Source organism: Diadema setosum, chromosome 9 (assembly GCF_964275005.1).
Source record: "Diadema setosum chromosome 9, eeDiaSeto1, whole genome shotgun sequence".
NCBI lineage: Eukaryota > Metazoa > Echinodermata > Echinoidea > Diadematoida > Diadematidae > Diadema > Diadema setosum.
In genome coordinates this window covers 36623764-36640373 of record NC_092693.1, presented here as the reverse complement: position 1 = coordinate 36640373, position 16610 = coordinate 36623764, and the positions used below count along the sequence as shown (strand labels likewise).

The 16610-nt window shown below is 40.0% G+C and overlaps 1 protein-coding gene across 1 annotated transcript in view; it reads left to right on the top strand.

Annotated features, from left to right (window-relative positions):
- Positions 1-16610, top strand: part of LOC140233358 (hydrocephalus-inducing protein homolog) — an 88419-nt gene that overhangs the window by 52276 nt on the left and 19533 nt on the right. Inside the window, 16 exon segments of the mRNA XM_072313465.1 lie at positions 209-488; positions 1018-1190; positions 1684-1882; positions 2143-2342; positions 3152-3320; positions 3852-4102; positions 4713-4757; positions 7373-7462; positions 9172-9183; positions 10859-11054; positions 11783-12067; positions 12585-12737; positions 13847-14080; positions 14527-14629; positions 15275-15538; positions 16139-16416. Coding sequence (XP_072169566.1) covers positions 209-488; positions 1018-1190; positions 1684-1882; positions 2143-2342; positions 3152-3320; positions 3852-4102; positions 4713-4757; positions 7373-7462; positions 9172-9183; positions 10859-11054; positions 11783-12067; positions 12585-12737; positions 13847-14080; positions 14527-14629; positions 15275-15538; positions 16139-16416 — 2932 coding nt within the window.

Below are 16610 nucleotides of genomic sequence, written 5' to 3'. Positions count from 1 at the left end.
TGTGTTGCATGATACTCCTCAGAGACAGACTTTTTGGACATTTGTAATGCAATTTGGATGTAAGGATGCCCAGAGGCATTTACAAACGCCATTATCAAAGTCAGGAAAATACACTCCGGTATTGAAATCACTACTGTCATGTATTTCTGTTTTCATTACGTGAGGTAAACTCTGACATGCTGTTGTCTCATTCTTGATGCTCTGACAGGGTCGTCTTCCCTCATCGCAAGAAGAGTAAGAAGGCGGACGAGATCGTCCACAAGAAGTACATCCTTAGCACGGAGCTCCTGCAGATGGGACCACTGCTGGCAGGCAAGTCCAGGGACCGCTACCGAGAGGGCAAGTACCCAGAGAACATGGAGAAGCTGACCATCCACAACACCTCACCCCTGGAGGCTGAGATGACCTTCTGCTTCCAGCATGACAGCAACGGGACCACCTTCTTGCTGGACCCGCCCACCATGATGCTCAAACCGAACCAGACACAGGTACAGAGTCATTCCTTTGCTTTCTTCCAACTCTCATTGGTTCTCCATACAAATACAGAGGAATATTGATATGTTTAAATCATTGCGCTTGGAATGAAATGGTGAAAAATGTGTCGTGATTGTTCTTGCTAGACAGGTGTTAAATTGTTGTGTCATTTAACCTCTTAAGTTTCTTGCAAATGTTCTGTTTCATCACAACAGTATTTATGCTTTTACTATATATGTGGGACATAGGAGGGAATGTGTTCAGATTTAGTACTACTCTGCTGGTTGTTGTGATGGTGGTCATGAACATAAAGATAATTATAGTGATGATGCTGCTGATGATGATGATGATAGTGATGATGTGTTCAGTTTTGATACTACCATGCTGATTGTTGCAATGGCAGTCATGAACATAAAGATGATTGTAGTAATGATGATGATGACAATGATGACAATAATGATGATGATATATTGATGACATCATCTACACACACTCATGACCCATTCCATTTACATTTACCCCATTGCCCTTTCCCATTTCCAGGAGCTGACAGTGTGGGTCTACCCCAAGAATCAGGGCTACTTTGAGGACACCATTGTGTGCTGCATCAAGGAGAACCCTGAACCCATCCAGTTTAAGATCGGTTGCTACGGGGTGCGTCCTGAACTGGAACTGGACAAGAAGCAGCTCCACTTTGAGAAAGTCCTCCTTCACAGGTCAGTCTGCATTGACCAGTCCCTTTGACAGGAATATAATCTCTCTCATTTGGCGACAACGATGTAGGCACAGTGATTGCTGTACAGTGGCTGTTTTATAACTTGAGCTGAGATTGGCTAGCAACACAGTTGTGATTGCTGTATTGTAATTTGGAAATGATAGTGTATAATTGTAATAATATTATTACAATGATATAAGCAAATATATAGTTGTAGTAGTGTTTATTTAGGGAAGAGATAAAAACAACCACAGTAACCATCGTAGTTTAAATTTATTATATCTCGTAGCTATATTACCAATATTACCATTATTGATACCAAAGTATCATTAGATACCAAGCATCTCCATTAAAGAAGTTCAGTGCCTGCCGAGACATATTTCTGCAGCCTCTGCCTTTACACATATGTGCTTTGTTTTACTAATGAATATTCAGCTATGAATATATCAAAGTATATCTTCACACCATATGCCTGATATGATCTTTTATACCAGGAAAGACACCAAGACCATCTACCTACGTAACTCCACCCTGCTCCCAGTGGCCTGGAGGATCAGTGGACTGGAGTCCCTTGGCGATGACTTCTCTGTCAGCACAGACAGTGGAGTCATTGAACCCAAGTCGGAATTTGCACTCAATGCACATTTCAGGGCCATGAAACCTGTCAACACCAAGAAGATGATCAGACTTGAGGTGAGAATAAGTCTGTCAGTCAGTCAATCAATCAATCAATCAATCAGTCAATCAATCAATCAATCAATCAATCAATCAATCAAACAAACAACCAAATAATCGATCTCACTTTTAGTAAATCAAACAATCAGTCAATCAAGAATCTCACCATCAATCAATCAGTTTCAAAATCAGTCAATTGACAAATCAATCAACATATGAATCCATCAACCAATCTCACAATCAATTAATCCATCCTTGAATTTTACTCCCTGCTCTAGGTGTCTGATGTTGAGAACATCATGGGGCTGCTACAGACAGAGAACATCCAGGTGTTGGCCGAGGCTTACGACGTGGCCCTGGACATGAGCTTCCCCAAGGGAGCCGATGGGGGCCTGGACTTTGGGGTCATCAAGGTCATGGATGAGACCAAACAGACTTGCTCTCTCAAGAACAAGGGCAGATATGAGATTGCTTTCAGGTTAGCAACACTGATTTCAAATTTATGCTGTTGTCTTCTTCACATTGCATTCAGCTGTATCTGCAGTGTGAACCTCAATCCACCAAATTTAATATAAAAATCATCTTGCAACAAGAATGTAAGTAGTTCTTCTAAATGTCAGGTGCCGTTCTTGTTAATTTCATTGAAAACTATGTTTAAACAAATGGCATCTCAAACTTCTGTGGGTGCAAGTGCATCTACTTGATTGTCTGAAACTTGTACGCGTATGCTTTACCTGAGCATGTGAGTCATTGTAGAATAGGACAATGAGGCACTCCTTTCTTTTGAATACATGACGTCCAGAGAACAAGACATGGGAAGCTTAGACTGTAGCTATGTGTTTAGGGCATATGATGGTTAATAAGTGTCCATTTGACATACTGGTGCCAGAAAAGACAAGAGGATGACAGCTTAATGTAGTCCACTTTGACAGTGACTTATGCTACAAAGACTCATTCTTCGGTGATGTAGATTAAATGAACGTAGTCACATTACATTACACAAGTTAATGTAACAGGACAGTGCACAGACCATAGCAATGCAACAGATAATGTAAGGATTACAGAATATTTATTCATTTAAAAATCTTGGGACATCTGTGCTTATCAACAAAGAAAGCACACCAGTTGATGTACTGATTGCCAAACAAAGCACAGCATTTATTAAAACCCTTTTCTGTGACTTTGAACAAGTATACAAAACTATGGGGTTTCCTGTGCCAGTCGGCACTCGAAGCAAAATTAAATGGTTCATTAGACTCATTGGATGCATTTACTCTCTTCCTACAGTTTCATCCTGGAGCCTTCAGGCACTAGTGGAGAAGAGATTATCAACCTGTTCTCAGTCATCCCAGCCAAGGGAGTCCTGATTCCCAACGACAGACCCACCCAGGTCCAGGTCATCTTCAAGTCCAGGAAGGAGATCACCATCAAGGACCAGCCCATCCTCAAGTGCCAGGTATGGTACATCTTCCCAAAATGAGCATTCACCATCGGGTATGAGTGGCACCATCCTTTTAGCTTTAATACCAAATTGTCAGGTTCAGTCTGGTGTGTTGCTGACTTTGTGCTTATCTCCTGCAGAGGCCCATGTTATAGCAGCATCTTACTGAAGAGCGTCGGTTTGCTAACGACGCTGCCCAAAAAAAAAAAATCAGTTATATCTTTCTAATTTGGCTATCATTCCCTGGAGAATAGAGAAGCAACCTCAGACAACCACCTCCATTACCCTCTGTAACTACCACTATGAAAATTCCACCACATGCTTGCCAATGGCCCTGTTGTATTGATTGTGCTACATGTAAATTGTTTATGTTATAGTTTTCTGTTTTAGTCTGGAGCCATGTCATCAATTCTCACATATACCTCTTCTTCTTGTTATTATTATTATCATTATCATTATCATTATTATTATTCCTCTTCTTCTTCTTTTTCTTCTTGTTTGTCCTCCCCGTCCTCCTCCTTCTTCTCCTTCTTTTTCTTCTCCCAGGTGATTGAACCCAACCTGAAGGATGGTGGTGAGACCATTGCTAGCATCCCAGTCAAGCTCAGTGTCCGGTCCATCTTCAGCAAGTACCGCATCTACCCCATCAACGACATCAACTTCGGGGCGGTGCTGGTCAACCAGCGCCGGCCGCGCTCCTTCCAGATTGAGAACAAGGGCGAGTTCGACTTCAAGTACACCATCAACCGCATGGTGCGCGACATGCCCGTCCAGCCTGCCATGATGCGCGGAAGAGCGTAAGTCAATCACGATGTCACTCATTGTTTGTTGTACTTGTTGTTACAGTATCGTTTGAAATCTTGGTCATACCATTATTCAGAATGCCACCAATGTTCTACAAGCACCTCCCATATGTGAACCCATGGTATTTTGCAACACGAAAGGAATCACTAGTAGGCTATGCAGCCTGCTATCAAACAAATGCAAATGTCTCTGTAGAACGCAACTGCTGTAGAGACCATCCCACCAAAATGGAATCATATAGCCCTGTAATGCTGCTTCTTTTACGCTAGATGTTCTCTTTAGTTGATAGCAATCCAGACTGTCCTTTTTCAGAAGTAATTGACATGACAATCTTTCCAAGTAGTCTGTAGTTACATGAAAGTGATTACACTCGTATTGAAATTCATGATGAAGTTCATATAGTATTAGCATTCACTAGCAAAAAAAACAAAAAAACACAAACTTGTCTGTTGTTCTTTTGTATTCTGTAAGCATGCTCTTCCGTCTCTGTTAATCCTATATTTGATTTGCATGAATTTTTGTTCTCCTGCATGACTGTTCTCACTTTATTACGACCTGTAATCTCACTTTGTTTCTATACCCATGACACCTTGTTGGGTTCAGTGGATCAAGGGCATCCAAATTGTCCATGTCCATGTCTCTTCTGAGGTAAATATTTCCTGTGATGCCAACCAGTCCCCACCAGAATCATGTGTATATCTCACTAACATCCTAACTTCTCCTGGCTTTTGTTTAAGTGTTTGTTTTCCTCTTTTCTTTTAATCAGAGTTTATTTACAATATATTTACTCTAAATTTCACTCCACTAATGATACCATCACACCATTACACAGTAAAGACCATTCCTCGTTAGACCCAGAATGATAAATGCTGTGATATCTGCTCGTGATGATCAGCACAGTATCATCTGCAAACTGTTGTTTGGATTCATAGTATTATATGATGTGTTTTGCCAATTATTGAAAGTTTGCTTTTTGAAGTCATATTCTGAATGCTGCCAGAAAGTGCAGTATGAAGGAAATTTAGTTTTAGAGTTAGTTTTAGCCATCTACAGCAAATGCAACTTCATCAAGGCACTCCTTATAGTGTGTTTGCAATGCAAATTTGTTACTGAGTAGGCACAATGTGTTACTTGCACAAGTCACGTGTATGTTTGGCAATAACTCTATGTTGGCTTCAGCTGTGACATTGTAACCTGCTCCTAAAAGTTCTTGAATTTCCAATGTTCATGAGTTCAGGACAGACTGATTTTGCTGTAACACGCATTTCCCACAGACACTTGCCCGAGTATTCTCAGGTCTTATCTTCAATGGGTCAAGAAGCACAATGTCATCCTATGTGTGTGCTTGTGTTGCTATGTGTGTCAATGTGATTGTGTTCAGCGGGATGTAGGCTTCGTACTGACAAGTTTGTAAGGTTTGAGGATTGTTAAGTTTGTTAAATTGATTTGCTCTTCAAATATCTCCACAAATTGATTTTTGTTGTGCTTAGCCTGTATGCTCTAGGGGTGAGAGAATTTGTGGATTTGTAACCCTGATTTGGGATTATATCTTGTAGTAAAATTATGGGCATATATGGAACACAGAGTGAAATGAATGAACTATTGTTGTTTTGTGGAATTAGAAAAATTTCATCATAGTGTGATTTAAGAATATGTCACTTATTCTGGACTTTAGATACAGAACACTTTGGTCAATTCATACAGAACACTTTGGTCAATGAACCACTTTGAGAAATACTTTTCAGAAAAAGAGACTACAAGAAATGTCTTCACCCTCATGAAATGCACAATTGTGAGTTCTACTACCACCTAACCACTGACACTACCATTGCTGTTAACATCACTAAGTGGCATTTTCATTTGCCATCACTGTGCTGTGAACAGCATTCCAATGTAGGCGTTGCAGTGTAGATATTTTGTCAGCACTCTTTAAACCCTCTGTATGCTGTGACTGCCGATTGGCACAGAAAACCCCATAGCATTGTACACACTGTCGGAAGTCTGTGGCACAGAAAGGGTTTATCCCCATCCTGGACTGTAAATGACAATCCTGAGTAGCAACCTTCTTGGGATGAGCGTATATGCCTTGAAATTTTGAGAAATGATTATCGATTGATGATTTGTGTGCTGCCCTTTAATTTACCACACTGCGTGCAAAATTATTTTTGTGGCAATGAAAACGTACTGCATGTACAACTCTGGGCTGTCATGATTAGAAGATCATCTTAAAAATAATAGCTTGTAATGAAGGTGGTGTCTTATCTATGGGAGCTTTATGCTTTGTGTGATTAATCTAGTAGGTCATAATCCATGTTACACTATGATGTGTATAGTAGTGTGCTGGTTGCTGTTATGTTACATGTTCCAACCAATGCATCAATTGCACTTTTTTACCCTGCACATCACATGTTGATGTGTGTTGTACCTTGCCTGTAAGTTAAAATCATTGTGCTTGGAGGAAACATAGCTGGAACATCATCAATATCATTGATCATCAAGCTTACATTTTTGTCTACATTGGACAAAATGCATTTCACCGCATAGGCTGTAGCTTTGTTCCCCTTGATCTGAACATTCATCAGACATTTAACACTTCATTGATATATATATTTTTTTCTTTTAAGCAATTTACTACTTACAGTCTAATCACAGCTAGAAAGAATGTTGCCATTTCATCCCATTTCATACAAGTATACTTTATGGATTTATGTAAACAATAAAATAAGCCAAAATTTGCCTATTATTTCATTGATTTGCAAGGGAAACATTACAAGTCATGACAAGTAGAGACATAATCTTATCATGAAGACAGCATGCAGTAAACTTTATCACCTACATATTGCCATACACGCATGCCCATAGAATCATGCAGCCAAATTTTATGTAAGTCACTGCACCATAAATGTTGTAAAGCTAGGTTCTTCAATAAGGAGCCCATTATAAATCAAGAGTTATGTTGCTTTTAATTGGTACATGTGACAAGAGAGTGATACTGAAACTAAAAATTTCTTTTCAATTGACGTATCAGGAGACTTCCTCAGTGTTACTTACAGTCATGCATGCATCTTTGGTGTGCAATGTCATGAATTTTTATATTATTTGTTGACACTTTTTCCTTAGATTAAGATGTCAGTGTCTTACAAAAATAGTCATCGATGATAGTTACAAGGTACATGTACATGTAAATAAGATATCTTTCAGAATGATATTTGTGAGATAACAAATGTGTCAATACGGTTATGGTCACTTTGGTCACTCTACAGGCCACCAGGCACCAACAAACGTAGTAAGTCCAGGGATGGCTCCAGCTCCGGCCGGTCAGTGGCCAAACCAAAGAGGGCAGAGTCAATCAGGTGAGTCTGGAGATACTCAACACTTGTGTGACTGCATCATCATGGGCACAAGAAAAACACAACAACCAGAACAGCAACATTCACTGAAATTAGTTGGTCTTATTAATCATCTTAGCATGGTGTTGATTTACTGAAAGTTATTTGAAGAACAACATTGCCCTAATTGAGGGATGTATAAATAACCATTGAGCTTGATGTCATTTGTTAATACAGTGATTGTCAAAAACTTATCCTGAGAACTTATAAAACTGTATATAAAACTCCTTTTGGTACAAGCATTTGTGTGGATTGCACAGCTGGCCAGTGGTTTTTAGAAAATGTTGTGTGTGATCATGAAACTTCAGAAGAGAAAGGTTTTAGAAAGTGTCGATCATCATCAAATATCGGAAGAGTTAAAAATGACAGAAATCGGCAGTGGGTGTTATGGATTTGAAGTTCTGTGCTGGTAATGGTACCTTTGTGTTATTTGCGAGTGTGGGTTTTATCGCCCTTGGTATCAAGCTGCACTTGTATGGCCTGGTTTCAAATCTTTTATTGGTGTCTCCGGTCAGAGTTTTGTCTTATAATTAGAAGCAAAATGCCACACTTCCCATGCCACATCCCAGTTTTTGTTGTTTGTTCATGTTTGCTTGCTTATTTACATATGTTTTCTTTTTTTTCTGTTTACCCCATACTGCCCCAAAGTGGCAAAGTTGGAATGGGAGGTGGTTTAACCTTTCTGACATCTCTCCAAAGTGCATTATTTTCTTCAAAGCCATGCTAAAGGCTGTAGTCAGTATCCTGCCATAGTACAACGTAGGTCATTGGGTTACCATGGACAATGTAGTCACCCAGAGTTACAGTCAACTAGCTGTTAAAAGGGAAGGTTATGTTTCAATATTCATTCATCTTCAGATGACGAAAAGACCACCAAGTTCATCTTAAAAGTTTGAGTGCGGACAAAATTTGTTTTTATGTAAATCACTGTCCAACATTTGACACTTTCTCAAGGGCACATGCAAATGAAAGAGCATGTTACTTTATGACCGACGGATTGTTTTTTACTTTCTTTCTGATGTACCACTCAGAGGGAATTGGAAGGGAAAATGATTTGTCCCGTAGTGACATTTAAGTTGTAATGCCCGACTTCCTTAAAACTTTCCTAGCTGTGCCATAGCTTTGTTATAATGTTAGAGTATCTTGAAAGGATTCTGCTCACATTTTGATTAGAATTCTAGATTAGATTCTATACCTGTGTGTGTTGATATGCACAAATAGCATTTCAGCTTTTGTATTAAAGAGTATCTTGCTCACCAGAGATCATCAATAAGTATATTTTTTTCTTTTTTTTGGCAGCATTTTTTTTTCTTCAAGTCCTTTCATGTTTTTTTTTCAATGTCTTAGTTCACATTGATATGTAATCAAAGATTAAAGGTATGCATTGATTCCATGCTTCAATGAAAACCAGAGCTATTATTTTTGTCAGTTTCCCCACTTTTCTACACTTATCCGAAGCTAGGTAGGATGGTTATGGCAAACATTTCAAATGAGCAGAACATGTTCATGGCATTCATTTTGACAAGAAAAAGCATTTTAACTGCAATGCACCACATACTTTAAACATAAATCATGTCCATCCATATATGCTGGCATTTATGTCAATGAGAATGAAAATCAGAAGCGACATCTGACCATGCTGTGTTTGTTTTCTTGATATTTCTTCTCATAAGATTGTCTACGAGGTAACGGAAACTTTTATACCATTTTTTTTTCTCTCTCTCTCTTCCCTACCACATTGGCATGAGTCTTTTCAACTGCAAATCAAATTTCCGGACTTTCCTGCCACTCTCAAACTATTCTCTGTCACACAGTATTCCATATCTGATCATTCTTTTCATAGCTTTATCTGTTCGATGTACAAAGCTGAAATCATCTCTAGCTCCTAAATCACTCAGGGTTTTGCAAACATGCATCTTTACCATCTGTCTTTAAGAATTGGAGTATATTTTATCAGTTTCTTCTCATTGCAAACCAGTCAAACTTGTATGGATCCTTTGCAGGACCTTTCTGAGTATATGTGTTGTAATTCTGCAGAATTGTTTTCAAATATTATGCATATCTTCCTTCATTTCTTCACACATGTATTTCCTGTACAATGTATTGTACAGAGCATTGCATGCCCTATACCTTCACCATATAAGTGCTTGTGGTGTCAAAATACACATATTTTCCCTGCTCTCACTTTCCCTGTCAGATGGTTGTTGGTCACAGGCACTGCTCTTAGCACAGAATCTACATCAACATGTGGAAACTTTCCCAAACTTTTAGTAAACAAAACAAAAATCATGCTGGTACTTCATTTACACATACAATTTATCAACACTATGATCAGGGTTAGAGATAATTGAGGTTGTTGATGTTTTAATGTGTGAGAGGATATTTTTTACACAGCCAGTGTCTAGATGAAGTATTTTTTTTTAATGTCCTACAATTCTAAGATCTTCTGAGAACTGTATGTAACAATTGCATGGCTTGTAGGTTAGAATGAGAAAATTGGGACAACTTTTTTTATTGGAAGTTTCTGTGGACATTGGAATGAGCATTTTGGTTCACCTTTGCAATATCCATCATGCCCTCTGAAAGTTATTTAAATGACCACATTGACAAAATCGCTGAGATGTTGATGAGAAAAGGCCTCTTTCTTTATACATGTACTTTGCAATTATTTTGAAGTGTGCACATTGTGAGGCTTCCCAGGCACACACACACTCCTTTCAAACTGAGTCAAAGTTACTCTCAGAAACACTTGGCCTGGATACAGTTCACCACTTCACCTGGTTCAATGGGTTCCGATTGTGCAGCTTTTTGTGTTTTTACCTCTCTGTCTTTTCTTGCAGATATATAATATACACCCATTCTTTATACTTCCTACCATTAGTCAGCACTCCCGTAGGAGTGATATATTGGCAAGATCTTGATCACACCGTATTTACGACATCTTATTTACCCTTTGTATAAGTTCAAACATAGACTTTTCAGCAGTTTTCCTGTATAATCAGTACTTTACTGGATATGTATATGCATGAAGTTGTTGTAGTTGGTAAATGGTTATCAAGAAGTATAATTCTGTTGTTTGCTTAGTGTTTACCTATGTATGACAGGAATTCATACTTTTCAACAAATTTCATTCAAGTGAAATTGCCTACATTTTCCTGCTCAAACTACTTTGTTTATCACTGAAAAATATCTGCATCATCTGTATCTGTTTATCACTGTAAATGTGTCTCGATCAAATCAAGCTGAAAACAAAATCATGAAGTTAAAGTTGCATTCTTTTCATACACTGGTATTTGTTTGAGACTATCCCATGGACCCCCCTATATAACCTCACACTGTTGCTCCTGGTTTGTTCTCCAGACAAGAAGTGGGCGGAGCCGGAGGTGGCGGCGGAGGAGGAGGAGGTGGAGGAGGAGGAGGGGGCGGAGGAGGGAGTCAGACCCGCCTCCAGCTGGGGATGTTTACAGTGTATCCAGCCTATGGTCTGGTGTCCCCTGGTAACCAGGCAACCGTCAGCATCGACTGTCTTCCGGAAGGGGTTGGGTCAGGTCATGAGGTAAGACACCTCTGTAGAACCTTAATATTGTGTATTATGTTTCTTGTAGTGATTTCATCTTATTCATATCTATGAATAGAAATTGTAATCTGGCTTATACCCATGATTGCTATTTTCATGGATATAGTAGGATGCACTCTGACTTGCAAAACTGGAGCTATAAACCTTTTCAGGATAATTTCTCTGTCCACGTGGGCCTGTGGTATGATAGGGATCCGATGGTGATCGTAATTCCTATCCATGATTTTGCCCTTTCAGAGTCAATATTCAAATAAATTTTATGTCCATTGTTATCTTGACATTTGCATATCATGATGAATAAATATGTTGGTTGTACTCCCACTTTTCATGAGGAACTGTACCCCCTATGGTGTAATGGGATCTAGTGACTGGTTTCAGATCTACTATATTGTGCAGAATGGGTAGTTGCCATGGTTTTAAAATTTTCTCTCTGCTGTAGACAGTGTGAAGCACCGTAGTATCCACATTAATCTGACTTTGTGCTCAGCAGTACATGAGGAAATGCTTTTATAAATATAACATCCTTTCTTTTTCCTGTTTTACCTTGCACCAGGTATTAAAAACGTTCCCCTTTAAGAAAATAGCATGTTAACAATGAATTGACTGTTCAGGAACTCTCCACTACTCTTTTCATTTCAGCTACGACAGAGAAGTCTAAACTTTGTATGATATAAATGGTATGTTCCTGCCCCTCCTCCCCCTTACAGGATCTAGCAATTGAGATATCGGACCGCGACCCAGCTGACCACCCACAAGGCATCCCCTACAAGCTGATGGCCGAGGCCTGCATCCCGGGCATCAACCTCACCGACTTGGGCTCCATGTTTGAGGAGCACCGCATCGTCAAGAACCTCAGCGTCTTCCTCAACACCCACCAACTGGAGCTGGATGGGGGCGGGGTCTACGGAGAGGACGAGAACAAGTTCATCTTTGGCCACGTGCTGGTCGGGCGCAAGGCACGCTCACGCTTCAAGATATCCAATGCTCATAAGGTACGTTTACATTTGAATTTCTCCTCTAGGGGACCTTTGCTTCCACTGAATATTATGTATCCCAGATCTTTGCGGTGCGAGCTAAATCTTTGAAAAGTTAAAGTGATGATGATAATCAAGCTGATGATGGTGATGATGGTGATAATGACATTGATAATGACAATGAAGATGAGGATAATGATGATGATGACAATGACAGTAAAAATGAAAATGATGATGGTGATGATGATGATGACGATGATGATGTCAATTCTTGTGTTGTACTCACTGTTAGGCCTCCATACAACTGGTTAAACCCTCGCCATGGAAATGACTGGTAGCTAAATATGATCATGGTGAAAACAGCATTACCACGGTATATAAACAGCGATGTTTATAAAAGGTATATTGCTGATAATGCTGGAAGTGCAGATATTCCAAAATCTATAAAATGTTGTTGTTGGTAAAGAGGGACTATAAGAGAAAAGAGAGACAATATATAAATGTTCTTCATGGAACATTGATGTCCTCTATGCAGGTAACTTGTGACGTGACGTTCTCCTGCAAGCTCCAGACCAGCAAGCCCTCATCCAAACTTCAGGACATCTTTGACGTCGACCCAGTCAGGGCATCCATTCCAGCCCATGGCAGTGTGTATGCTACTGTCACCTTCTCCCCTCCCTCCATGCAGGTTAGCCTCACTCCCAATTGCTCTAGATATTTCTTTTTCTAATGAGCATGATCATGCACAATCACATCAAAGCATATTGTCTCAACACGACATTTATAAAGCCATACATTATAGTCTGTGAGGGTTGCACCTTGAAATCACTAGTGGCTGTCCATGTATGTTTACTGCTGACAGATAATAGATGCATGAAGCTTTATTCTTCACTGAGAACAATATTTTATTTACTAGACGTTGAATGATGTTATAAATCTAAATCCTGGGCCCTGTTTCATAAAGCTGTTCGTAAAGTTACGAACAACTTACGAGCGACTGGTGATCAGTTCTGGTGTGCTTTACTTATCAGAATTTCCATAACTCAGCACAAGAACTGATCACCAGTTGCTCGTAAGTTGTTTGTAACTTTAGGAACAGCTTTATGAAACACCCCCCTGAAGTGTATTCAAAGGATTTTCAGCAGTGATACAAACTTATTTCACGCTTTTGTTCATTGCTAGCAAACCAAAAGCACGCTTGATAAGGGATGATGTCCTATTCATTTTTACTGGCAAGTAAACAATTGTGTATCACTATCTCTTGGTGGTATAGTGTAGGCCCCTACCCATGATTCATCAAATAATACGTACAAAGTGTATGTTTTTGTCCTAGGCTGAATATCATTTAAAGAATTGCCTTTTGAATTATAATATCACTGTCAGTGTTTTCAAAAAGCCTTGAAAACACATCTTTTTAGTAGCAACTAGTTCGTAGCTGTAACATTTATCCAATTACATATACTGTCGTACATGCTTTGAATTGATTGTAAGCGCTTTGGGCCTTGTGGGAAAAGCGCATTATAAATGATAGTAATAGTAATAATAATAATAATAATAATAATAATAATAATAGTTTAGTTGATAACTTTGCATCAAGCGAAATAACATGGAGAGCTCCTAATGATCAATAAAGGACATAGAAATCCATAAGTGTCATTTGCCATTTGGTGCTGTATTTTGTTTTGCACACAACTTTCCAAGACTTGTTACCATATGATGTTGTAGCAATGTTGAATGCACTTTTAATGATGTCATAATTCTGAAAGCCTGATGGATTGTTTCCTGTCTCCTGTTCAGACATACACCGGTCAGTTTGAGGTGGCCGTGGAGGGTCTGACCGGCCCCCAGGCCAAGCTGAGGAACCTGTGCTTCGAGGTCCAGGGCGAGGGCAACTTGCCCCGCGTCTCCGTCACCAAGCCGTCCCTGCGCAACAAGAAGGGCATGCCCCTGCTCCTCTTCACTCGTCTCCTCATGAACCGTTCCCAGACACTGCCCCTCTGTCTGTCCAACGAGGGCACCCTACCCAGCAAGGTAACCATCAATATCTTAAAAGATCTTCTTGTGAAATCAGGCTGCGTGGGTTACCCTTTTTGCCTGAGTGGTAGTGATTATAGTTGTGATGCACAACACGTTATCAGATAGACTTTTGATAGACATTTTGATACATTGTTTTCACTTAGTATTTCATTCGGCATTGGCACAGTGTGCAGGCAAACTTTGCATCATGTCTGATTGAATCCATGTGTAAAAAATGTTCTTTGATATTTCATAGCATACCTGTTGAAAAAAGCAGATTTCACAGTATTCATGCTGTCATCATTGCAAGCAACATGTTTTACAAGGCTGTGTTTGTGTGTGAGGTAAAAATGTAACTGTTCTCATGAAGTTTATTAATCTTTACAAGCAAGTGAATGGAAGTTACAATGTGAGTGTTCTCAGTGCTTATTGCAATGTTTGAACTCTCTGTCTGGATTCAGGTTGATATTGACCTTGAGGATACAACAGCCTGCTTCAAGCTTCAGAGTTCTGCCAAGACAAGGCTGATCTACCCATCCTACAGCAATTCCCTTTTGTCAGATGGTAAGGGTTCTTCACAGCTTATTCATTCTGGTTTAATCTTGCAGGACCTGTGTTGTTACATTCGTGCACAATGGTTATGCATGTAAAGAAACTGTTTTAGAATTGGCTTATATGAAGAGTTATGACTTAAGGTGTGTGGGCAGAGCTCCACTGAAAGTGTTTTGCACATCCAGCTCAAAAGATAACATAGATATTGGTCCTTCTGGAGTTATATTCATGTTGCCTCAGTTTCTGTGCAAGGTTTTGTGAAAGAATATGCAAAAGCATCATTTCGTAGGGTATTGATTTAGCTCAGTCAGCAGCGCGTTTGCCTCCCAAGGCATTGACCCGGGTTCAATTTCCGAGTCTAGCTGAGCAATGTTGTTTGTAATAATACCGTCCCCTCGAGCAAGAGGCAAAACCCTTTTCCTCGGATAGGACATAAAATGGAGGTTCTCTGTGTGAGAGAGTCATAACTCATGCACATAAATGATCTTGCGTCATTTTTCATTGCAAAGAACAGGGTGCATTACTTGGTGAAGTGGTCTGAAGACCAATTAATGTTGCTGATTATGGACTATCCAGCCATCATCTTGGATGGAAAATGAAACAAACAAAACTTCAAAGCTTTTCAAATTTTCCATCATTTTCCCTCCATCTGCCCAGGTGAGGATGCTAAGAAACATCCCCACACCGCATCCCTTATCATCCAACCTGGAGAGAGCGCTGAGTTCCACGTGGTCTACACCGCCTCCGTCACCGGCCGCAGCGGGGCACAGGTCCGCATCACGGTGACGGACAACCAGTACGAGAACCAGCTCATCCAGCTGGTCGGGGAGGGTTACCACGACGATGTGACGCTGGACAACATCCACAGCCTTGTGACAGAGGAGAGTCTAAAGGGATCCATGGAGGATGAACAGATTGCTGGTGAGTTGGCCATCCCCCCAAACCACCCCACTCCCACCTCCTCCTAGAAAAGATTTTTTTTTTTTTTTTTCAATTGAATTAACCTCATCATAAACACACTGGCATTGCACAAGCATCTCCTCAAAAGGTCTGAATCTGAACACGAAAAAGAATTGTCAGGACCTTCTTTTTATTTATATGTGTTGACATACATGTACCTTCAACTTTTGTTGTTTTGCATCTGACACATATTCTGCCGGAATTGAGAGCTTTTGCCCCTTTTGACTCCACTTTCTTTTTTGTCACACTAAAAGTTTGATAGTCGGCTATCAACAAAGGTGCATTCTGCCGATATTGTTGTTATAAATCATCAAGAAATATGTTGCATCAGTTTTAAAACATTTCTTTCTGTGTTCTTCAACATTTACTTCAGTTACAGATATCCCCATGTAGTGCTATGAAATGTAAAATCTAAAATTGATGTCAAAAATATTGAGATGTTAAATTGTATGCTTAGATGAAAACAGAAATGTACATATTGTGGCATATGTGCATGTTAAAATACTTCACCAAGTATCCCAGAGATCTCATTGACATATATGTTTGCAACTCAACTCACAGCTGCTCCATCGAACCACATCCACTTTGGGGACTGTCACATCAACGATTCCCGCCAGCTGACCTTCACCATGACCAACCACAGCTCCTCGGACACGATCCGCTTCCAGTGGCCAGAGAACCACCAGCAGCTCAAGTTCTCCCCGGCCGTCGGTCATCTCCATGCCGGATGCGCCAAGGACGTGGTGGTCACGTTCAAGACGACCGCGCCTGTCGCGCTGGACAACGTGGCAGTGGCCTGCAAGATGAACAAGATCGTCTTCGACAAACCTGTGGATCAGGTAATTGATATGAGACACTCTCACACTTGAGTGAAAAGTAATTCTTTAAACGTGTCCAACATAAAATGCCTGTTCAGCATCTACAGAAGTGATTTGACTATGTATAGGCCAGGCTTTCTTGTTTCTGGTGAATTGTAGATCAATATGTTGTTGTTATTTCGAGATTGTCTGAGACACTACCAGATAGACAAATC